The following is a 25,256-nucleotide window of genomic DNA, read 5'->3' on the forward strand; positions in this document are numbered from 1 at the left end:
CTCCACAATAAAAAGAACAAACTACCCAGTTAAAATATGGGCCAAACACCTTAACCAACACTTCACCAAAGAAAATACACTGATGGCAAATAAGCATATAAAAAGATGATCCTAATCACATGCCATCAAGAAATGCAACCGAAACAACCATGAGATGCCACCACATGTCTATTAGAATGGCCGGAATATGGAACCCTTACAACATCAGATGTTGCTGAGGATGTCAAACAAGAGGAACTCTCATTCACTGCTGGTGAGAATGCAAAATGGTACAGCCCCTCAGGAAGAGAATTGTGTGGTTTCTCACAAAACTAAACATGCTCTTACCCTACGATTCAGCAATTGATCTCCTTGGTATTTACCCAAAGTTTGAAAACTTGTGTGCAGGGGTGCCTGGATGGCTCAGTGGGTTAAGCATCTGCCTTCAGCTCTGGTCATGATCCTAGGATCATGGGATAGGACTCCCTGCTAAGCTGGAAGCCTGTTTCTCCCTCTCCCTCTGTCTGTAGCTCCCCCCTGCTTGTTCTCTCTCTCTCTCTCTCTGTTAAATAAATAAATAATTTTTTAAAAACTTAGGTGCACATAAAACTTGCACACAGATGCTTAAAGAAGCCCTATTCATAATTACCAAAACCTAAAAACAACTAAGATAACCTTCAATAAGTGATTGGATAAACTATGGTATGTCAGATAATGGAGTATTAGTACAAAAAGAAATGAGCTGTCAAGCCATGCAAAGACACAAAAGAACTTTGAGTGTGTATTACTACATGGAAGAGGCCAATCTGAAAAGGCTATGTACTCTATGATTCTAACTATATGACATATTGGAAAAAGGTAAAATATGGAGACAGTAAAAAAATCAACGGTTGCTCAGTTTTGGGGTGAGGAGACAGAAAAGAGATAAATAGGTGGAGCATAAAGATATTCTAGGTATTGAAAGTGTATGATACTAAATGACGGATACATGTGTCCAAATCCATAGAATGTACAACACCAAGAGTGAACTTTAATGTAAACTATGAACTATGAACTTTCGGTGATTATGATGTGTCAGTGTAGGTTCATCAATGGTAACAAATATACCACTCTGGTGTTGGATGTGGATAATAGGGAACCTATGCACATATGGGGGCAGAGATTTATAGGAATCTCTGTACATCCCTCTCAATGTTTCTGTGAATCTGAAATTTCTCCAAAAAATTTGTCTTTAAATCATATCACACACACCAAGGGTGATGACTAACACCCAAGATGGCTCCGAATGATCCTAATGTGCTGGTCAGATGACTGCAGCCCTAACCAACATCCTGAGTGAAATGTCATGAGAGATCCCAGCAGAACCATCCAGGTAAACTATACCTGAATTTCTGACCCACAGAAAGTAATATATAAGAAATATTGATTATTATTTATAGTCACTTTATTGTGTGGGTAATATTTTACACAGCAATAATTGTGTTTCTTCTTGCTAGTAAAATAAAACTGGAAAATAAAATTTAAAAAAAGCTTATAATTGAAAAAAACATGAAATACTTAGGGATAAATACAAAATAAAGGAAAACCTTTCACTAAAATTACAGAGCATTGCTAAAAGAAATTAAATATCTAAATAAATAGAGCTATCTACTGTGCTTATGGATTGGAAGACACAGTATTGTTAAATATCAGCTCTCCCTCAATTAACATAGAGATTCAGCTGGGACCTCTGTCAGAATCCAACAATATTTTTATAGGACTTGACAAGCTAATGCTAAAATTATAGATGGAAATGTAAATAATCCAGAGTAACCAAATAAATCTTGAAATAAGAAGAACAAAGTTGAAGGAAAGCCTTAAATTATCTTATTCCTGAATTATTATACAGCTATATGATTCAATATAACGTGTTATTACCATAAAAGTAGACATATGGATTAATGAGACAGAACTAGGCCAGACATATAAGATCAATTGGTTTTAGCAAGAGTGCTAAGACATTTCAGGAGAAAAGGAAAATCTTTTAACATATGATGTTGAAATTACTGGATATCCTTTGGTGGAAAAAAAAATGAACATCAACTTTCATCTCACATGATACCCAAAAGTTAGCCTAAAATGGCCATAGAACTAAATATATACATGGAAACTATAAAATTCCTAGGAGAAAATCTTTGTGTTCTTGAGGTAGGCAAAGATTTGGTAGGCATAGTACACAAAACCACAAACTATAAAGGCAAAATGACAAATCAGCCATTATCTGAATTTAAAACTATTGCTCTTCAATGATCACCACTAAGGAGTCAAGAAGTAAAGACAATATGGAGGAAATCATTGTAATTACATATATGGAAAAGTACTTGTATCCAGAATAAAGAGCTCAAAACTCAATAATAAAATGGCAATTTTTTTTTAATGGGCAAGGAGTGTAACACAAATATTTTACAAAAGATGGTATATTGCCAGTTACACATGAAAATTTCTCACCAAAAATAAATAAATAAATAAAAGAAAAATTCTCACCATCAGTCATCAGGAAATTGTGAAATACCTCTACACATGCTAGAATGGATAAAATTTAATACCAGCTGTGATGATGTTGTCAAATTCTCATGAAAAATGGTACATTTTACTTTTAAAAAACTTTTAAAATCCAATTAGCTTCAGACGTAATGTTCAATAATGTATCAATTGCATATAACACCCAGTGCTCATCACATCACATGCCTTCCTTGCCATCACCAGTTACCCCATCCCCACACCAACCTCCCTTCCAGCCACCCTGTTTGTTTCCTATAATTATGAGTTTCTCATGGTTTGTCTCCTTCTCTAACGACTCCCCATTCAGTTTTCTCTCCCTTCCCCTATGATCCTCTGGGCTGTTCCTTATATTCCACATAGGAGTGAAGCCATATGATAACTGTCTTTCTCTGATGGACTTCCTTCACTCAGCATAATACCCTCCAGTTCCATCCATGTCAATGTAAATGGTATGTATTCAACCTTTCTGATGCCTGAGTGATATTCCATTGTGTGTGTGTGTGTGTGTGTGTGTGTGTGTACTACATCTTCTTTATCCATTCATTTGTTAATGGACATTTGGTTCTTTCCATAGTTCAGTTATTGTGGACATTGCTGCTATCAACATCGAGGTGCAGGTGTCCCTTCGGATCATTACATTTGTATCTTTGGGATAAATACCTAGTAGTGCGATTTCTGGATCATAGAGTAGCTCTATTTTCAACTTTTTTGAGGACCCTCCACACAGTTTTTCAGAGCGGCTGCACCACTTCACATTCCCACCCACAGTGTAAGAGCGTTCTCCTTTCTCCACATCCTCCCTGACATTTGTTGTTTCCTGTCTTGTTAATTTTCCCCATTCTCACAGCTGTGAGGTGCCATCTCATTGTGATTTGATTTGTATTTCCCTGATGGCAGGTGATGTGGAACATTTTTTCATGAGTTTATTGGCCATTTGTGTGTCTTCTTTGGAGAAATATCTGTTTATGTCTTCTGCCCATTTCTTGACTGGATTTTTTGGTTTTTGGGTGTTGAGTTTGATTAAGTTCTTTATAGATCTTGGACACTAGCCCTTTATCTCATAGGACATTAGCAAATATATTCTCCCATTTCATAGGCTGCCTTTTAGTTTTGTTAACTGTTTCCTTTGCTGTGCAGAAGCTTCATATCTTGATGAAGTCTGAATAGTTCATTTTTGCTTTTGTTTCCTTTGCCTTTGGAGATGTGTCTAGCAAGAAGTTGCTGCAGCCGAGGTCAAAGAGGTTGCTGCCTGTGTTCTCCTCTAGGATTTTGATGGATTCCTGTCTCATATTTAGGTCTTTTATCCATATTGAGTTTATCTTTGTGTAAGGTGTGAGGAAATGGTCCAATTTCATTCTTCTACATGTGGCTGTCCAGTTTTCACAGCACCACTTATTGAAAAGACTGTCCTTTTTTCATTGGATATTCTTTCCTGTTTTGTCAAAGATGAGTTGACCATAGAGTTGAGGGTCCATTTCTGGGTTCTCTGTTCTGTGTCACGGATATATGTGTCTGTTTTTGTGCCAGTCCCATAGTGTCTTGAGGATCACAGCTTTATAATAGAGCTTGACATCCAGAATTGTGATGCCACCAGCTTTGGTTTTCTTCTTCAACATTCCTCTGTCTACTTGGGGTCTTTTCTAGTTCTATACAAATTTAAGGATTACTTGTTCCAGTTTTGTGAAAAATGTATATGGTATTTTGATAGGGATTCCACTGATAATGTCTATGCTACCCAGAACAATTTACACATTCACTTTAGAAAACTGTTTGACAATCCCTTAGAAGTTAAACATGAAGTATTTACCGTATCACCCTTGCCATACTATTTGCACAAGAGAAATTAAAACATATGTCCATAAGGCTTACATATGAAGGTTTATAGCAGAGTTATTAGTAAAAGTCAAAAACCAGATCAATTCAAATGACCATCAATAGATGAATGGAAAAACACAATGTATTTTACCTTCACAACCAAACACCACTCAATAAAAAGGAATAGACTACTTGTACAAGTTAACACAATAGGCAAATATCAAAATAATTCTGCTGCATCAAGGAAGTAAGACACAAAAGAGTATATAAAGGGTTCCATTTATACAAAATTCTAGAAAATACAAACTAATCTGTAGTGACAAAACAGTTAAGTGATTCCACTCCTAGTTATATGCCTAAAAGAAATAAATGTCCTCACAAAAATCTTATACACGAATATTCATATAATAGCAGTATAATTCATACTAGCCCCAACTTAAAAACAACCCAAACATCTATTAACTGGTAAATGGATAAGTAAAATTTGATGTATCAATACAATGGAGTATTATTCAACAATCAAGGGAAATGAAATACTGATACATGCTACTGATACATGAACCCTGAAAACATACCAAGTGAAAGAAGCCAGTGACAAAGACCACAGACTGTATGATTTAATATGAAATGTTCAAAATAGCAAATCCATAGAGACAGAAAGTAGTGGTTTCCTATGGCTGTGAAGTTGGGCCCAAATGGAGGTTGTCTGCTAATGGGTACAGGCTTTCTTTGGGGGGTAAAGTTCCCAAATCGATTGTGGTAATGGTTGCACAATTTCTGAATGTACTCAGAACTACTGAATCGGGTGTTTTAAATGGATAAGTTATATGACAGGTAGCTTTAGCTCAGTAAAGCTATTATTAAAAAATAATAATAAATTAAGCAGACCAGTTGTTCCCTGAGGCCAGAAGTGGAGAGCAAGGGAAGAGGAGGAATCTTTTGGTGGTGATTAAAACATTTTTACCTTCATTGTATCAGCGGTTGTGTTTGCAACTGTGAAAATCCACTGAGTTGAATGCTTTCAACAAATGCAATTTACTGTATGGAAATCATTCAGGTTGCTTTCATAAAGAGTGCACACTGAACAGTCTTCCTTCTAGCGCCCGCTCAATTTTCCGATCCCAGAAGCAATTAACATTACCAACTTCTTATATATTCTCCTAGATGTATTTATTTTATTCATACTTAGGCCCATTCTTACCTACATTATTTTTCCATTCTTGAAACAAATGGTAGCACACTATACACACTCTTCAATACCGTGGTTTTTTTCACTAAAAATATTTTGAACATTTATTCAAATGTTGAATTTTTATTCTAAAATATTTTGAATATTTGTTTTTGTAAATTTATTTTTTATTGGTGTTCAATTTGCCAACATATAGAATAACACCCAGTGCTCATCCCATCAAGTGCCCCCCTCAGTGCCCGTCACCCAGTCACCCCCACCCCACCCCCCACCCCCGCCCACCTCCCCTTCCCCCACCCCTAGTTCGTTTCCCACAGTTAGGAGTCTCTGATGTTCTGTCTCCCTTTCTGATATTTTGAATATTTTAAAAATATTTTGATTTTGTGGATCTTTGAGAATACAAAAGTATTATTTTCTTGAATTTGTATTTCTATAATTTTGAGGAAAATTGTGTGTCTTCCCATAGTTGTCAGAATCATTTTTGTTTCCTTTACTGTAGACCATCATTTGCAACCTTTTTGTATTTTTTTATTATAGCCTTAGATGTGTACTTATTTATACGTAGAAGCTCTTTCTATATAGGCAAATCATCTTTTTAAGGATGATGCAAATATTTCTTCCAGTGTGCCCTTTATCCTTGGATTATAATGAGTTTTATAAAACTCTTTTAATACAGCCTAAATTATCACTGTTTCATGACTTCAGGGTTCTGTGTCAAATTTACGCCTTGCTCATTCCACAATTATAAAAATAATTCGCCAGAGTTTTCTTAGGTACTTTTTTAAAAAAGATTTTATTTATTTATTCATGAGAGACACACACACAGAGAGAGACAGAGAGAGACAGAAAGAAGCAGGCTCCATGCAGGGAGCCCGATGTGGGACTCGATCCCAGGACTCCAGGATCACACCCTGGACCCAAGGCAGGCGCTAAACCACCGAGCCACCCAGGCGCCCCTCTTAGGTACTTTCATGGTTTCATAATTTGTTTCCAAACCCGTAATCATTATGGAATATAGTTTAGTGTAAAATGCAAAATTCTCAAATTTTTTCCAATACTATTTATTGAGTAATGCATCTTTTCTCCATTGATTTGAAGTATCATCCTTATCATGTGCTACATAACCATATGGACTTAGATCTATTTCTACACTTTCTATTTTGTTCTACTAATCTGCCGATTCATATAATGATAACAGATTGTTCTACTTATCCCAGCTTTATAACAAGAGCTAACAACCAGTAGGCTAATTTCTCCTTCCTTTTATCTTCTTTATCAGAATTTTTCCTAGCTATCCTTGCTTATTTTCCATTTGAATTTTAGCAACAGCTTGTACAGCTCCACAAGAAAAATCCTTTTGATAGGTTTATTGGAATCATATAAAATTTATAGATTACAGGTAATTGACATCCTTCTGATTTTGATGCTTCCTATCCAAAATCAATTATGGCATACCTTTTCATTTATGCAAGTCTTTTTTTTAATTAGTCTTCACGTCTTGTCCTAGCATTTAAATTTTCTTCTTTATAAATCTTGTGTACTTCCTTTATCTAATTGCATGGGCTAGAACTTCTTAGAACTTATGAAATAACACTGATAATAGAGGGCATCTTTGTCTTATTCTTAATTTTAATGGAAATGTTTCCAGTATTTTCCTAGTTAGAATCATACTGGTTGAGCAAAATATATACACACACAAACACAGGCCTGTTTCTACCTATTGCGAGATTTTTAAATTCAGGAATAAGAAATAAACTTTATGAAATGCTTTTTAAACCTCTAGGGAGGTTGTAATATTATGCTTTCTTTTACCTATTAATATTGTAAATTTGGGAGAAAATTTATTTTTTTCCCTAAGATTTTATTTATTCATGAGAGACACAGAGAGAGAGAGAGAGAGAGAGAGAGAGAGAGGCAGAGACACAGGCAGAGGGAGAAGCAGGCTCCACACAGGGAGCCTGACGTGGGACTCGATCCTGGGACTCCAGGATCACGCCTAGGGCCGAAGGCAGGTGCTAAACCCATGAGCCACCCAGGGATCCCCCCAGGGAAAAAATTTCCTATTGAAGTATAGTTGACATACAATATTATATGAATTTCAGGGGTACAACATAGTGAACTGACAATTATATACATTATGAAATGCTTACCATAATAAGTATAGGATCCTCAAATCAATGCTATACTTGTTATAAAATTATATGGAAGCTCACCTTCTGTTTCTGTGGTCAAGAAATATTTAAACGGCATTGTAGTTCTCTATCCTTTAAAGATTTCCCTCTGAATTCGTCAAGCCCCTAGTGTTTTAGGAGGAGTGATATCTTGAATAGTTTTCTCTACTTATTTTTATTATGGTAATGATGGGATGACATTTTTATCTCCTCTTCATCAGTTCTGGAAATTTATACTTTTCTAGATAATTACACAGTGGATCTGGATTCTCAAATTTATTTTTATAAATGTAAATACAGTCTTGTAATTCCTTAATTTTTTCTGTATATATGGCTATTTTACTAGTATCACTTCTCATTTGTACGTGTGCTGTCTTCCTTTTTCTTATTTAGGTCAACTAATGTGTCTTTTAAAAAAATCTCCCCCATAGAAACAGCTGTTGGATTTGTTATATGCTATCCACTTTTTAATTTACTAATTTGTTTCATTCTTATTTTCCTTCTGCTTTCTTTAGCTTTGTTTTGCTTTTATATTGTTACTCTTCTAAAACTAGATAATATATTCAACCATTTTCACCTTTATTATTTATTATTATAAAATTCCTGTCAGTACCATAGAAGAGGGCCTATATCTGGATGGATCTCTTATGTTTTGTTTTCATTACCATTGTCATTATTTTCTAGATAATTACAATTTTGAGGCCCTCTTTGGCTTAAAAAAAGTTGTTTAAAAGAGAGTTTTTCTTTCCCAAGAGGCATTTGTCTTGTTCTATGGTTTTAATTTATAATTCTACGGCACAGTGATAAGAATACACTGGTTAGAACTATTTCAACATTTTGAAATTTATTCAGTTGTGCCTTATGGCTTGAGACTTGGTCAATTTTTATAAATGTTCCATGTATAGAAAAGAGTGAGTTTATCTCAATTTTCATGATACAGAGATTTTATATATCCATATAATCTAATTCAACAGTGGTATCTTTTTTCCATAGTATCGTCCACTTGATTTCTCATAAATAAGGTCCTCTTCCCCATTAAATACTATGAATAATTTTTCCTATTTTTTAAGTGTTTGCTTTTATACCTTTATAATTCCATAATTATTTATCAGGTTATTAAATAATCCTAGTTTTAGAAAGTCAGGCATAACCTCACTATCTGTACCTTTTTATTCCGCTTCCCCATTAATTGTTGCTACGTACATTATTTCTACATTTTCAAGGTTTATAATATTTATACTCTATTGATCACCTCCATTTCTTTTTATCTTTATTTCTTCATTCCTCTACTTACTGATTGCCTAAATTTCTTTTGCTGCCACTATCTTCATAAAGGGGTCATAAGAAAAAAATTTCCTCATCATTTTTTTTCATGTTAAGCAATATTTTGTTGTTGCTGTTCTTGCTGTTGTTCTTATATGTAAATAACAATTGGTCTGAGTATAATATCCTTGACTCATACATTTTTCCTTCAATACTTTAAAGACATTACTCCGTAACTGAATGTTGCTGTGAAGAAGTCTGAGGCCAGCATCATACTCTGTCTTATGAAGGTGACTTCATCTTCTACCTGCTTCCCACAATATCCTTTAGCTTCAGGCCTACTAAATTTATAAGGATATTTTGGTGTTAGCGTTCTGTGCCAGCTTCTCCCTGGGACACGACACGCCCTTAAAATTTCTGGATTCCAGTCCTGAAAGGTTTCTCGAATATATTTTTTTTGGTTTTCCACTTTAGAGGCACCAATTATGCCTTTAATATCTAACATTTGGGTTCTTCTTTGTCCTCCAGGTCTATAATTTTTTCTCCACTCTACAGGGATATGCTGAATCACAATTTTTACTCATGCCATACCATTTTAGTGACAAATATTTTTTCCACCTGATAGTTTTTCATGGTTTGTATTTCCACATTTTTTTTCTTGTAGTATTTCTATATAGATCCTGTGGTGGTTCCTTTGTCATTGATGTTGTAGTTCACCTTTTAAGAGATGAGTAATTCAGCTATCAGGTGTTTGTTTGTTTTAGGAAACAGTCTACAACATTGTCCCAAGATAAAATAATTCTCACAGAACAGAGCTGTGTACATGAGTGAGGCTATTTAATCTTTACTTCTCCCCAGATAACAAAAGTCACACTGCATTGCTCCCCTTATAACTTGCGAGTGGCTCCAGTCCAGTCTCACCAGTAGACTACTTCACTTCTAGTAAATTTGGCTTGTCTATTTAATTCCTCTTCAATTCTGACTTCTCAGCTTTTCAAAACCTCTTTCAACATCAGGGAAGCTTCATCTGCCAGCCTGCTCACTCCATCCTGATTGCTACAAATAAAGGAGTGTTGGTTTTATACCTCAGCACACACTACTTATTTTAAGGATGTGTTTGCTAGCTTTTGGTGAGATGCACAGCTCATTGCATCCTCTCTGTCTTCCTGAACTTTTGTTTGACTTTCACTGTTTGAGGCAGGGCTTTCTCTTATTTTATGGTTTAGGGTTTCACATGCCTTCGTGTTTCAATGATAATAAAGTTTCTGCCTTTGTGCTTCATTATCTTTGATGTTTTGGATGATTCTAAGAACAATTTTGTTATAGATCTATATTATCCATGTTATATATAAGTACACATGTATGCATATATTTATATGTATAGTAAATATCTCCATATACATTCACATATGCATATATCTGATAACATTGAATCATACCCTCCATCCATTTGGTAAGTATTTAATTTAAAATTCAGACTCTTAAAACCCTAACAGAGTTCTTGCTACATCTACAGCCTGGCTATTAGATCACAAACAGGTAAGCATGATGTATGTGTCACTCCTGGTGTCCTCCTCACCCATCCTATACTTTTTGTCATCCACTAAAGAGCAAGTACTTGATGATATTAGCCAAAGGTAGTATCAGGTAGGGGAAGTAGATTCAGCATCCCTTGGAAATAACTAAATAACTAAATTAAGCCCCCAGTAATTGTTCTTCCCAGTCATAATAATAGTATCATTCTATGTTCATCTCAATTTTATGAGAATGTTCTTTTTAGTTCTGTTGCACATCAAATACTAAGCACACACACACAAAACCACTTTGATGAAATTCTTTTTTTTAAAAAAAGATTATATTTATTTATTTGTGAGAAGGAGAGCACAGAGGGAAAGTAAGAGGGAGAAGTGGACTCTCTGCTAAGCAGAGAGCCCCATGTGAGACTCCATCCTAGGACCCTCAGATCATGACCCAAACTGTAGGTAAATGCTTAACTGACTGAGCCACCCAGGTGCCCTTGATGAAATTCTTTAAACACAGGAACTGTTGAAGTAAAATGTGGATAGAATTATCAATAGACTTCATAGAAAACAAGGATTTCACCACACTGAACAAACCTTGTAGGCCCCAACTCTATTAAAAAGCATCAATAGGAAAAAAAAAAAGCATCAATAGATAGCTAAGTATGTTTTTAGATATTATTTATTACCAGTTTTATTGAATTGTGATCAGGAAGTACTGACTATAATATTTCTAATTTGGGGAATTGTGATTAATATGAAATTAGTATTTGTCCATTTTCATGGGTATTTAAAAAGATGGTATATTTCCTTTTTTCTCTTCAAAAAAAATTTTAATTCTATTTAATTAGCATACAGTACAATTGTTTTCAGGAGTAGAATTCAGTGATTCATCACTTACATGTAACACCCAGTGCTCAATGCAACAAGTGCCCTCAGTAATACCCATCATCCATAAGATGGTATACTTCCAACAACCAGTTTCTTCATATAAGTCTTTCTATACCAATTTATGTTATATTTGTCTTTTTTACCCTGACTTCTTTTTTCTTCCTCTTGTTTTGGTCCCTTTTTCCTGTATTTCCTATTACTTCTGCTTCATTAATGTTGCTGGTGTGCTAATTAAAGATAGATATTTGTAGCTGATATCCTCTTTGTGGATTGCATTCTTTAGCATCCAATAGCCTCCTTTGAAATTTATTTGGATCTCTAAATTTTACCTTATCAGAAATTGATATCAGGGCCATAGCAAATTTTTCTTTTAATTTGCTTTACTATGGTATCTTTTTGTTTACTCTTCTATTCTCAAACATCTTATAGCTTTATTTCAGGTGTTTCTCCTGTATACAACATCCGATTGGATTTTCCTATGTAATTCAAATTTAAAAGGGCTTTTGGTTTAACAGGTGCATCAAGCTCAACTTACATTTATTAATATGGCAGATATTTTTAGCTTTAGTACTATCATTATTTTATTTTTTGTCTTCTGCTTCTTATAGTTTTTTAAAGGGTGTTTTATTATATGACCTGCTGATATCTGTATATTAATTTTTAATCCCACTACCTGATTGGTCTCTTATTCATCAATTCTCATGCATTTTCTAAGTATACAATTTCAAACAAAATTCCTGTAATTATAATTAGTGAAGACTACCTAAATACTATAAAATATGTATTTCAGTTCCAAAGCAATGTTATGTTCAGTGGGAAAACAGCAGATGCATTTCCATTAAGATCAGATATAAAACACTGTTGTACATTGTAGCCACTGGGATAATAACCTGAGAGAGAAGAATAAGTGTTATAAAAACTGTACATAAGGTGGTAAAATTAAATACCTGGAAACTCTAAGAGAATCAATCCTTAGGTGAATCAAAAATTACTTTAAACAGAAAATTCATTAAGTTAAAATATATGTTAAAATCTTTCATATGTACACAAATTAGAAGACAAACACAACAAAACATTGTAATAACCATTATCACAAGAACAAAATAGGAGAAAATTAAAAAAAAAAAAAACTTTTCAAAAATTCATGGGAAAAAAAAAAGAAAAAGATGTTGAAAATCCCTAAAGGCCCATAAGGAATTTTGAACTAGTAAAGAGGCATACTGTTTTCTAAGATAAAAAAATGATTAGAATGTCAAATTATTTTATGACTTAATGCTGCATTAATTTGTAACATACCAATAAATTTTTATTATAACATGCAAACATTTTCTCATTTAAAACTAGATAGATTTTAAACCTCATGTGAAAAAATAATTTAAAAATCCCATAAAGGGGATGCCTGGGGTGGCTCACCAGTTTAGCACCTGCCTTCAGCCCAGGGCGTGATCCTGGAGTCCTGGGCTCAAGTCCCACATCGGGCTCCCTGCGTGGAGCCTGCTTCTCCTTCTGCCTGTGTCTCTGCCTCTCTCTCTCTCTCTCTCTGTGTCTCTCACGAATAAATAAATAAAATCTTAAAAAAAAAAAAAAAAGAAAGAAATAGCCCATAAAACTCTGGGAAGGAAGAGCAAAAAAGGGGTAACGAACCCAAATGAACATTAAGATACCTTATAAAGCTACAATAATTCAAACTGGCCAGGTGCTACAGTAATTCATGTTGCATAATAGACCAATGGAACAGAAAAGAAAGTAGAGAAATAGCCTAAATCGATATGGAAATTTAGTATATGATAAGAATGACATTTCAAAGTAATGGTGTTAGGAGAACAGAGTAGTTCTCTTTTAAAAATGTTTTTATATCAAGCACTAATAATTTAATAGAATATATTCCAAATGGATTAAAGACATAAATGCAGAACAAAACCATAAAAGTACTAGAAAAAAGCATGTGAATTTCTTTTGAATTTTAAAATGGGAATGGCCTTCCAGCTTATACATAAATTCTGAAAGCCATTTAAAAAGGACAGGTGGGGGGCACCTGGGCAGTGCAGTGGGTTAAGTGGCTGACTCTTGGTTTTGACTGAGGTCATGATCTCAGGGTGGTGAGACTGAGCCCTGTATCTGGCTCCATGCTCAGTGAGGAGTCTGCTTGGGATTCTCTTTCTCCATTTTCTTCTGCCCCTCCCCCACCTCTCCCCCCCTCAAATAAATAAATAAATCTTTTTTAAAAGGACAGGTAAATGTAACTATATTTTAAAGAGTTTTTGACGGGCAGAATTATCATGAACAAGGTTAAAAGATGAAAGATGGACTAGAAAAAAAATATTTGTAACTTATATCACAAAGGGCCAATTTTTCTGTTTAAAGTGCTCTTAGAAATTGATAAGAAAATACCAACAATCAAATAGAAAAAAAATGGACAAATTATATAAATAGAAGTTCACAGAATATGAAATACAAACAATACTTAAACATGAGATTTCCAATATAAGTAAGAGGATAATTTGAGTAATGCATAACTACATTAAGATGCAGTTTTGTAGCACAGCAGGTTGACAAAAAATCCAATAGTTTAAAAAGACTTTCTTTTGGCAACAACAAAAGGTAGAAAAGTATATAAAAGTATATATACCTTGACCTAGCAATCTAGCATAGGAGAATTATTCTACACATATATCTGTATGCGTGAAAATATTGTATTCAGTATTATTTTTGTGACACTGTAATAGCAAAAACTACCCAGGTGTAAGGATGACTGGTTAAATAAGTAACAGCACACCCATTCAAAGAAGACTATGAAGCTTAAAAAAATTAGAAGCCATGTATGTGTATATACATGTATATATGTATATATAGGGTGTGTGTGTGTATATGTGTGTGTATTTAGGAGATATATGTTGATATTAAAGTGTTTCCAAGATACATTAAGTAAAAAGAATAAGGTACAAAACAGAGTATAAGCATGATAGCTTTGGAGTTAGAAGAGGTGAATATGAATACATATTCATATTTGTTTATATTCTATAAAAAAACGCTGGAAGACACATTTAAAATGAAAAATAGAGGTTATGTTGGTGGAGGGGGGGCTATATGAGTTAAGCACAAAATGAGAAGAATAATTTATTATTAATGTTTAGATTTGTTTTAGCAACTAAATGAATTTATGGTCGACTCAAAGGATTAAATTTACATATCCTTTCTCTTTTTACTGTTATAAATAGAATTTATAGATTAATTTAGGTAAAAATTGCTCTTTACCCCCATGAGCCTTCCTATGCATAAACAAGGTATCCTTTTCCATTCTATTCAATATTTCCTTCATATCTGTCTCCAGGTTTTCAAAATTTTCTTCCCATCAATCTTAAACATTTCTTAGGATACTTATAACCAAAAATTTTACTATTTTGGCTGGTGTTATAAATTATACTTTCTCCATTATAACTTCTAAAAGATTACCATCTGCATATAGAGAATGTCTTAATCTGTTTGGGTGGCTACAACAGACTACCATAGACTGGGTGGGTTAAAAACTGCAGAAAGTTATTTCTCGCAGTTCTGGAGGCTAAGTTCAAAATCAAAGCACCAGAAGATTCAGTGCTGATGAGAGCTTCCTGGTTCAGAGACAGCCGTCTTTTCTGTATCCTTACATGGTGCAAGGGGTGAGGGAACTCTCTGGGGTCTCTTTTACAAGCGTACTAATTCTGTTCATGGGAACTCCACTCTCATGACCTAAGCACCTCCCAAAAAATCCCACCTCAAAATACCATCACATTGGTAATTAGGTTTCAATGTACTAATTTTGGAGGGACATACGCATTGAGTCTATAGGAAAGACTATTGTGTTATGCAGACATCTTTCTGAATTCTTTATTTTTTATAATAATTTTACAGTTGAACTTTTTAGATTTATTTCTCCTGTTCAATTGCATCAGTTTGGACTTCTGGAACAGTGGGCATTATTTTTTTTTTTTATAATTTTTTTTAATTTATTTATGATAGTCACACAGAGAGAGAGAGAGAGAGAGAGAGGCAGAGACACAGGCAGAGGGAGAAGCAGGCTCCATGCACTGGGAGCCCGACGTGGGATTCGATCCCGGGTCTCCAGGATCGCGCCCTGGGCCAAAGGTAGGCGCCAAACCGCTGCGCCACCCAGGGATCCCAACAGTGGGCATTAAATTACAGCATGGTGTGTGAACTTCCTTACTTTGTTCATGAATATAATAGCAACTGTTTCTTAGGCTCCTCTCTCCCACCAAAGCATTTTAATCAGCTTTTAGGGCAAAGAAAAAGATGTGTGGAGACGTATATTCAGCATATCATAGGCTAAGTATTGACAAATTACATCCACAAGCCAAATCCAGCTTACTGCCTATTTTTATAAATTAAGTTTTACTGGGACAGAACCACATTCATTTGTTTATGTACTGTCCATGGAAATATTTATGTACTTTCATGAGAAATATTTACTATCTGATTCTTTACAGAAAAAAAACTTTCCATCTCCAGGGCTAGAATATGCTTCAGTAACAATTCTAAAATACTACTTGCTTAAAATAATAAAAGTTTATTTCTTGCTTTTACTACCTATCCAACATATGTCAGCAAGGGCATGTGTTCCAGTATCCACTCAGAGACCCATGTTGATGGACACTCATGATCTTGTAGACATACCATCTGGAACACACATTCTTCTAGGGACACATCACTTCCATTCATGACCCATTGGCCAAAACTTGTCACAAAGTACCATCTTTGGAACTATAATAATTAGAAAAATGGAAAAAGCTCTGATCTCCACTCTTGGAAGCTTATAGTTTAATAAGGAGGAAATGAGGGGAAAGAAAAACAATCAGCTAAAATCCAAGTAGCTTCCATCAAGAGGAGCAAAGTTCCATAAAAAAGCAAAAGCAGGAAGAAGTGATCATATCTGTTTCAAAACATGAACAAAAGCTTTGAGCAAGAATGGCACTCAAAACCTTCTAACTGGAAACATGGGGTAGGGAGTATTTAAAGAGATGGGGGCACTGTAATAAAAGGCCAGAGGCCAAAGTACTAGAAGTGCTCAGAAAATAGCTGAGTCTGGTGTGATTAAAGTATATGATATATTTAGAAGAATGGGCAATGTAACTGGAATGATAAGCTGGGGCCGTATTGGCAGGATCTTGAATGCTTTGAGTATAAGTCTTTTGCTGAGAGATTTCATGTGTGGAAGTATAGATGGGTCAATCTCAGTGGTTTTGCTTACAATATAACCTCAGCACTTGGCCTAGTGCTTGGCACATGCAAGTGTTCAATAAATATTACATGAATGAAGGAATAGAGAATAGTTTCCGAATTTTATTTTTATTATTCTAGAAGTTGCTACTAATTCACAGTAAAAAAAAAAAAAAAAAAAAAAAAAAAATATATATATATATATATATATATATATATATATATATCGCTGAAGACTGATAATGCTGTTGATTCTTTGATCTTGTGGAGAACATAGAACATCTTCACTAAACTATCTAAGCCTATTGGCACTCTGCAAATAAATGTAGCTCAAAGTAATGTCTTTGTTCACTTTCCTGGTTTCAACCAAATTTCTTTTTTTTTTTTTTTAAATTTTTTTATTTATTTATGATAGTCACACACAGAGAGAGAGAGAGAGAGAGAGAGAGGCAGAGACATAGGCAGAGGGAGAAGCAAGCTCCATGCACCGGGAGCCCGATGTGGGACTCGATCCCAGGTCTCCAGAATCGCGCCCTGGGCCAAAGGCAGGCGCTAAACCGCTGCGCCACCCAGGGATCCCTCAACCAAATTTCATCTGTTACTTTCACAGCCCTGCCTCCACCCCAACCTCTTTACTCCCTCAACTCCCTTCTTCACTTCTTCCAACCAGCTAGGATCTCATCTCACTGCTCCCTGTGACTTCCTACTAGGTACTCTTATACTAAGTTCTTCACCTTAGTTACTTTCTCCAAAAGATAATTCTAAATTAAGAATTACTTCAAATCAATGAGAAAAAAACCTCTTTCTTATAGCATGACCAAAATAAATTCCAGATGGATTAAAGAGTAAATTGTTTTAAAAATTCAAGTCAAAAAAAAAAATTCAAGTCATAGAGAAAAGTGGAATCAGCCCTCAAACATCTGAAAAGAGGATGGCTTTGCAAGCTTAGGAGCAATAACAGATAATTTAAAAGGGAAAGTTCAACAGGCCTAATACTAAATCCTAAATGACCATACCTAAATAGAAAACAAATATATTAAAAGAAGTCATAGACTAAAGAAATTATTTGTAACATATTTAATGTATACAAGGTTAATATCTTTAAAAGTAAAAAAGAGCTTAAACAAATTATTAAGGGAGATAGCAATATCTCTCAATGGGCAAAAGAAGGACAGTTCATGATAGGAAAAAGCTAGGGAAAATTTAGAAAGATGGTCAATCTCACTAGCAATAAAATCCAAATGAAAAATAAATGAATTTACTACTTTACTGAAAAATATCAAAGTAAAAATGATATAAAATCCTCTGCTGGAGACATACAGTAATAATTGCACTTTCATCTATAGCTGATATGATTGTAATTGATGCAGCTCTTTAGGAAAGGAATTTGGCAATATGTATGAAGCATAAAAATGAAGTTACTTTTTAATCCAGTAATTTCACTTCTGGGAACCTGTCCTATGGAAACAATCCAAAATATGGGAAAAGGTTTATTTACCAAGATGTTCATCACAGCATTATTTGTAATTATGAAAAATTAAAAACAACCTAAATTTCTAATAAGGGAATAGTTAGTAAATTACAATGTATCATCTGAAGGATTTTATGTGGCCACAAAAAATACAGTAAAAAAAAAACTAGCTTATTCTATAACTAGAATATTCAAAATATCGTGCACACGAAGATACCCAATTAACAAGCATTGTCATGTAAATGGAAAAATTACAGTGTTTTTAAACTTCCCCCACCCTGGCCTGCTGTGAGAAAACCTTTGGCTCATGACAGTTTCCCACCTTAAACATCCAATTAATCGATTCCTTTCTTAGTGAAGACACGGAGAGAACTTCGGTTTATGCATTATTGTGTCACTCTTGGATTATTGTAAAGCCCAACCCATCCTGCTCATTGAACACCCCCGCCCCCCCTCCACTGTCATACAAGACGGTCTCTTCTTTCTGGGCTTTGGTTCCATGTGAAGAAAGCTTAGAGCTAATTTGTCCTGTCAGACTTGGATCCCCATCTGGCCTCAGTGGTAGAGAGGCACTAGCTTAGGAAACGAAAGGAATTTAAGGGTCTCCCAGGACTATGATGAGCTTCTCATGACACCTCTCCTCTAGAAGAAAGAAGGTAGATGTCTGTTCTCCACACTGCCCTACATATTAGGAATGCATTTGTGACACTCCACCTAAGTTGTTCATCATAACACGATATAAAGACTAAGTAAGGCAAGGAAAGCCACCTCTGGCCTTCCCGAAGTAAGGGTGCACTCTAGGTAGCACGGCGATGGTATTATTCTATTGCTATACAATTATCTTTAAATGAACTAGAACAAATAATTCAACTACGCTTAATAAAGTGTTTACCTTGGGCCTGGCCCTAAGTGCTTAACACGTATTAACTCACTGAATATTCACAACAGCCCTATAAGGCATGTGCTGTTATTATCCTCATTTCACAGATGGGAAAACTGAGATACAGAGAAATTAGATGACTTACCCAAGATCACTCAGCCAGCAAGTCTGAAATAGAACCCAGGCAGTCTGTCCCCATGGGCCTATATTCTTAACCATATTTATAATCACCTCTTATAATCTAGTTCCTATTAGTTTATTTTGATACTCATCCATTAGGCTCCTCTGAGTTCTAATCATTGGCCAGTGAAGAAAACCATGAATCCTGCTTGTATCCTCTGATAAAAAGTATCTGTTATGGGTTGAGTTGCATCCTCCAAAAATTCATATGTTGAGGTCCTAAACCCCCGGTGTCTCAGAATGTGAGCTTATTTGGAGGTTGTATTTCTATGGAGGTAAAAAGTTCAAATGAGGTCATTAGAGTATGCCCTAATCTGACTGTTGTCCTTATTAAATGGGGAAATTTGGAAACACACACAGAGGATGCTATGGGAAGACAAAGATGGAGGTGGGGCAGTGATCCTGCAAGCCAAGGAACACCAAAGACCGCCAGCAGACCACCAAAAGCTAGGACAGACATGGAAACAATTCCCCCTCTCATTTCTCACAATGAACTAACGCTGCCAGTAGCTTGATCTTTGACTTCTAGTTCGTGGTACTTTTTTATGGGAGCCCAAGCAAACTAGTACAATAGTTCTTCTCTTTACCATTACCACTGTCTATCTACATAACAAAAGTTAATTTTGTTCAAACCAAATAGCTGACATTGAAATGAACGTAGGAGTCGGGTGAAGAGTAGAGATTTGGGATGGGATGGTTTGGAGCAGTAGTTTTAAACTACATTATATGAAGTCTGAAGAATCCATATAGATACCTGAAGACGTAGGTTCCATGAGGTCAAAGATGATGGGGCCAGAGACAGAACTCTGGAGCTCTGTCACCTTCACCCACTCCCTAATTTTAATGAAAACCAGTCAACTTTTCTCTGTTGTAAAATTTGTATTCAAATTAAGATGCTGTTTGAAGAAAAAGTCCCATTGCATTTTAAAAGGTCAAGAATACTGTTTAAAAGCAAAGCTTATTTCTTCAGTTGATACAATTTTATCAAATCACTACTATGTGCCAAGCAAGATTTTAAAATCCATGGACCAACTGTGTTGTCCCCCAGGAATCCTATATTTTAAAATATTGGGCTAAACAGAAAATTTGAAGTTAAAAATAATTAATCCAAGTACAGTTGACACAGAATGTTAGAGTAGTTTCAAGTGTACAACATAGAGATCTGACAAGTTTATACATTATGCCATGCTCTCCACAAGGGTAGCTATCATATCTCACCATACAACTTGATTATACTCCCTTTGCTGTGCCTTTTATTTCCATGACTTCTTCAGTCCATGACTGGAAGCCTGTATCTCTCACTCCCCTTTACCCATTTCATCCATCCTTTCACTCCCCTTTCCTCTGACAACCCACCAGCTTGTTCTTTGAATTTATAGGTCTGATTCTGCTTTTTACTTATTTATTCATTTGGGTTTTCTAAATTCCACATATAAGTGAAATCATATGGTATTAGGGTTTGTCAATCTGACTTATTTCACTTAGCAAAATAACCTCTAAGACCATCCATGTTGTTCCAATGGCATGATCTCATCCTTTTTTATGGCTGTGTAATATTCCATTATATGTATAATACCATATCCTCCTTACCCAATTATCTACTGGTGGATGCTTAGGTTGTTTCCATATCTTGGCTATTGTAAATCATGCTGCAATATACATAAAGGTACATATATCTTTTTGAGTTAGTGTTTTCATTTTCCTTGGATATCTACCCAATAGTGGAATTATTGGATCATATAGTATTTGTACTTTTGATTTTTTGAGGACTCTCCACATTGTTGCCCACAGTGGTTGCACCAATTTACATTCCCACCAGCAGTGCATAAGGGTTTCAGGTTCCTCACATCCTTGCCGACACTTGTTAATTTTTACCTTTTTTTTTATTATAGCCAATCTGACAGGTGTTAAGTGATATCTCATTGTGGTTGTCATTTGCATTTCCCTAAGGACTATTGATGCAGAGCATCTTTTCATGTGCTTTTTGGCCATCTATATGCCTTCTTTGGGAAAAATGTCTATTTAGGTCCTCTGCCCAAATCGGGATTTAATCAGATTTCTTTTTGGTGTTGAGTAGTGTAAGTTCTTTATGTATTTTGAATATTAACTCATTATCAAATATGTCATTTGTAAATATGGTCTCCCATGCAGTAGGCTGCCTTTTGGTTTGGCTGCTGGTTTCCTTCACTGTGCAGAAGCTTCTTATTTTGATATGGTCCCAATAGTTTATTTTTGTTTTTGTTTCACTTGCCAAAGGAGACATATCTAGAAAAATGTTGCTAGAGCCAATGTCAGAGAGATTACTGTTTATGTGCTCTTCCAGGATTTTTAGGGTTTCAGGTGTCACATTTAAGTCTTTAATAAAAACTTGAAGTTTTTAAGTAATAGCTGACTAGTTAGTTCATTTTTAATCATCAAGATTTGTAATATCCAGGGCAGCCTGGGTGGCTCAGCAGTTTAGCGCCGCCTTCAGCCCAGAGCATGATCCTGGAGACCTGGGATCGAATCCCATGTCAGGCTCCCTGCATGGAGCCTGCTTCTCCCTCTGCCTGTGTCTCTGCCTCTCTCTCTCTCTCTCTCTCTCTCTCCCTGTGTGTGCGTCTCATGAATAAATAAATAAAATCTTTAAAAAAGAAGATATGTAATATCCAATCAAAATTTATTTAACTTTCAAGCCAAAAAAGCAATGTTACCCTATATAGTCTTAATAAGTGTAAGATTTTCTTTCTCTTTGAAATATTGCAAATAGGAAACAATTTCCATTTTTGAATTTCAAATCCCTAGGAGCCATATTCCCCAGGCTGAGAACAATAATAGATTGAGAGGGTCTCAGCAAAATTAAAAATATAAAGTTTTCCTATTAAATAAAGAATAAAAAGAGAAGCAATAGGGATTAGTTTGTTTCCAGTCATTTCAAAAAGCAACCAACAAAATATATGAGTTTATAGGTCTTTTAGGAGGCTGGAGTTTGATAATTTGGGATTGTGTATGACCTGGGAGGAAGAGTCTTCAGAGATAGTAAGTCCAGAATACTCTGGAACACAACAGCCACTGAAATGATTTTCAAGTCTACTTCAAATTAACTTAAAGGTTGGGTATTTACTTAGCCTTAGAAAAACAGATGAATCACTCTGTCACCAAATATGTACCTAGTGTATATGTGAAAGACATTGCACTTGGCCGAGGAGGCCCAGCCCTGCAGCAGACCAAGAAAGCTGGCCTTGGAAGACCTGGTGGGGGCTGTAACCATTCACCAGGATGCAGGCCTAGCTGGCAAGCTCTGCTCCTTCCTGCTACTCACCTCTACCAACTTCACTCTGTCCGGAACTGAAGGCATCTTTCTCTTCACTCACTGGACCAAGAGTTTCCTCTAAGATATTTTTTTATTATTAGGAAAAATAATTTGAGAGAAATTGAGGAGTAATTTGAGAGAAAGATGACCATTCATGTTACCACGACTGTCACTAAAACTTAACCCTTAAGGATTACATATTATCAGCTAAGAAACATCAACTCCACTCACTTTCAAATAATATGCTAGGCTCTGTGGGGAAACACTAAGAGGGAAAAAAAATCAAGGAGTGAGACTATAAACTCATGATCCCGATTTTCAACAAAAGTTCCAATATTTATGAATCCAAACAATTATTGTTTTCCTTTGCAGAAGACACCCTCAAAGCTATAAACATTCCCACAATCATACCATTGTCTAAAGATGACCGGGAAATACTTTTGGAATTTCCTTCAGAGTCTGGAACATTTTCTTTTGAACAACCTCAAAGGTGATAATTCACTTTGTGCAAGTAAATTAACATCTTTGAGCCTACATTTCCTCACAGTCACATGGTGAAATAATAGTATCTCCTTCACTGGGATTTTGTGAAGGTTAAATGAGAAAACCTGCAAAGAGTACTCAGCACAGGGCCTGGCACCTAGCAAGCGCTCAGTAAACGTTGTTAGTATTATTCATAGTATAATGACAATTGTCACAATTCCCAGAGGATGTCTGATGTTTTCGCAGCGTTGAAGGGCTTTTGAAAATAAGTCTTCAATCAGGTGGCGATACAACTAGGTGACGCGATGTAACGACAGCAGCAAGAAGAGACAACAAAGTAAGAAATATATTTTCTTTTTGTAGGTTCTCAATTGAAACTCTTTGGAAGGAGTCTCATTAATTCGCTAAATAATGGCAGCACGCTTAAAACAAGCACAATCCTCTAATGTGTCTCATCTGAAAACAAAAACAAAAACAAAAACAAATCAGCTTCTTGCAATGAAGGCTTCTTGGCAATGTGTGGCCTTGACATGGGTCACTGTTTGCAGTCATGCCTGGTTCAGTCCAGTGGGGGGTAACAAAAGTGAAGACAGCCCATGCAGACGGAAACAATAGCAACAAGCACCTGTGCACTTCTGCTTTGTAATCCTCTCTCATTTTATGTCCTCCTGCTGTCTGCCTCCTTCTCAGCCTCTGAGAAGAGAGAGGGGGATCTTCTCAGAAGGTTCACGTGTCTGTGTCATTCGTGTTTTATGTCATTCCACTTAAAATGGAGAATCTAAATTGTTAGCGTGGCCCAAGTTTCCACTCTTCGGTTCTTATTTCTCTGCATCAAATTACACCATACCTATGCTTTCCGTTCATAACTTTAAAATTGCTTTGTAAGTGGCTTGCTCAGCATTATCCAGGCCCAGGTGGGAACTCTGTCTTTCCCTGAGTATAGGCTGCCAAGCAGTAGTAATATCACTAAAACATTAAAATCAATAATCCTAAAACACTGGGGATTTTCCTTACATAAAAACTATGTCTTTTCTGTTTATTATATCTTTTCCCTTGGAATCTAGAGTCTATTAGAAGTTCCTTAGTCATAGAGAAACAAAATATAAGGGACAGGGGAATTCAGTGAGAAAGAACATAGAGTGCCTAGCCCCCCTGATAACAAAGGCCCATTATGAGAAAGCTGGAAGTCTGTGGACATAGACGTGCCTTTAGTGCTCACAGAGCACAGAAACTGCTCCACGTGAGGGCACTCAGATTCTCAGGCTCCCTACCCTGATCCTGGTTGCCAAAGGACCAACGTCTGTCCTTGGTGGTAGCAAGCTTAGGAAACTCTGTTAGTAACCCTAAGCATGAAACTGGTATGTAACAAAAAAAAAAAAAAAAAAAAGAAAGAAAGAAAAGAAAAAAAAGAAAAGAAAAGAAAAGAAAAGAAAGAAAAGAAAAGAAAAGAAAAGAAAAGAAAGAAAAGAAAAGAAAAGAAAAGAAAAGAAAAGAAAAGAAAAGAAAAGAAAAGAAAAGAAAAGAAAAGAAAAGAAAAAGAAAAGTGTATGTCCTGACTTGGTGGGTATATTGCTGCACATGTAAGGAACTCTGAGGCAGACGTTAATTAACCACTGGGTACTGACCACATTTTCCTTCTGAGCCTTGCAACTTATTTCCTTAGAGAATTAAATCACAAGCTAGAAAAATCTTAGAGCTGTAAGGGATCTGACAGCTTGAGGGATCTTCTTCTTTATACCCATGAGGAAACTTGGACCCAAACAAGGTTATGTCACTAACTCAGAGTCAGAAGAGAATTCATTTCTAGGTCCAGTGAGGACATGCTTCTCCTAACTTGCAGACCACAACACTGTTCTCAGCTCTTGCTGTTGCCTTCTTAATTTCTTTGGGAGACAGAAGTTCTCTCACTATGTACCCACTTCCACTCCCCAAATCTCATAATCAGTTTCGTTAGGGAATTGCCTTACATTAGAGGGATACAGAACACATTAGCAAAGACTTTGTGGGTCTCTCTAGAGAGGGTTTAAAGAAGGAGAAGGAGCTCTCTATTAAGGGGATATTTTAAGTGCAGTCTTTACTGGAGGCAAAGGCACAGAAGAGCAGTCTTCTGAAATTTCCTTCATGTCCCATGCTTCTTCTGTTAGATGCTCTCTATGATAAAAATAAAGTGTCAAGAGGCCTCCTAGCAAGTTGACATCGAAATGAGAATTTCATCTTAGATAAGGTGAGAACTAATCTCCGATTTAATCCTCCTAAGCCCTGTGCCCAGTTTCTTCAGGTTAGTTGGAGTCCAGTATCGACAGAGGTTAAACAAATCAGAGCACATATGGATGATGAGAACACGGTTTTCAGAGTTCTTTGAAGATTGTC

At 35.7% G+C, this 25,256-nt stretch overlaps 1 protein-coding gene across 18 annotated transcripts in view; it reads right to left on the reverse strand.

The window, feature by feature from the left end:
- Window positions 1–25,256, reverse strand: part of LOC144314205 (uncharacterized) — a 375,014-nt gene that overhangs the window by 12,643 nt on the left and 337,115 nt on the right. For 2 of the 18 annotated variants that reach the window (XR_013380034.1, XM_077898059.1), the window contains one exon: window positions 19,971–23,342. The exons of the other annotated variants lie outside the window; for them this stretch is intronic. Coding sequence is in view for 1 of the 2 variants with exons in the window: in XM_077898059.1 (XP_077754185.1) it covers window positions 23,339–23,342 (4 nt within the window). In the remaining variant the exon portion in view is untranslated. Of the gene's footprint in view, window positions 1–19,970; window positions 23,343–25,256 lie in introns of those variants that run through there. 18 annotated transcript variants of the gene reach the window in all.

The sequence above is a fragment of the Canis aureus genome, chromosome 5, assembly GCF_053574225.1.
Source record: "Canis aureus isolate CA01 chromosome 5, VMU_Caureus_v.1.0, whole genome shotgun sequence".
Classification (NCBI taxonomy): Eukaryota; Metazoa; Chordata; class Mammalia; order Carnivora; family Canidae; genus Canis; species Canis aureus.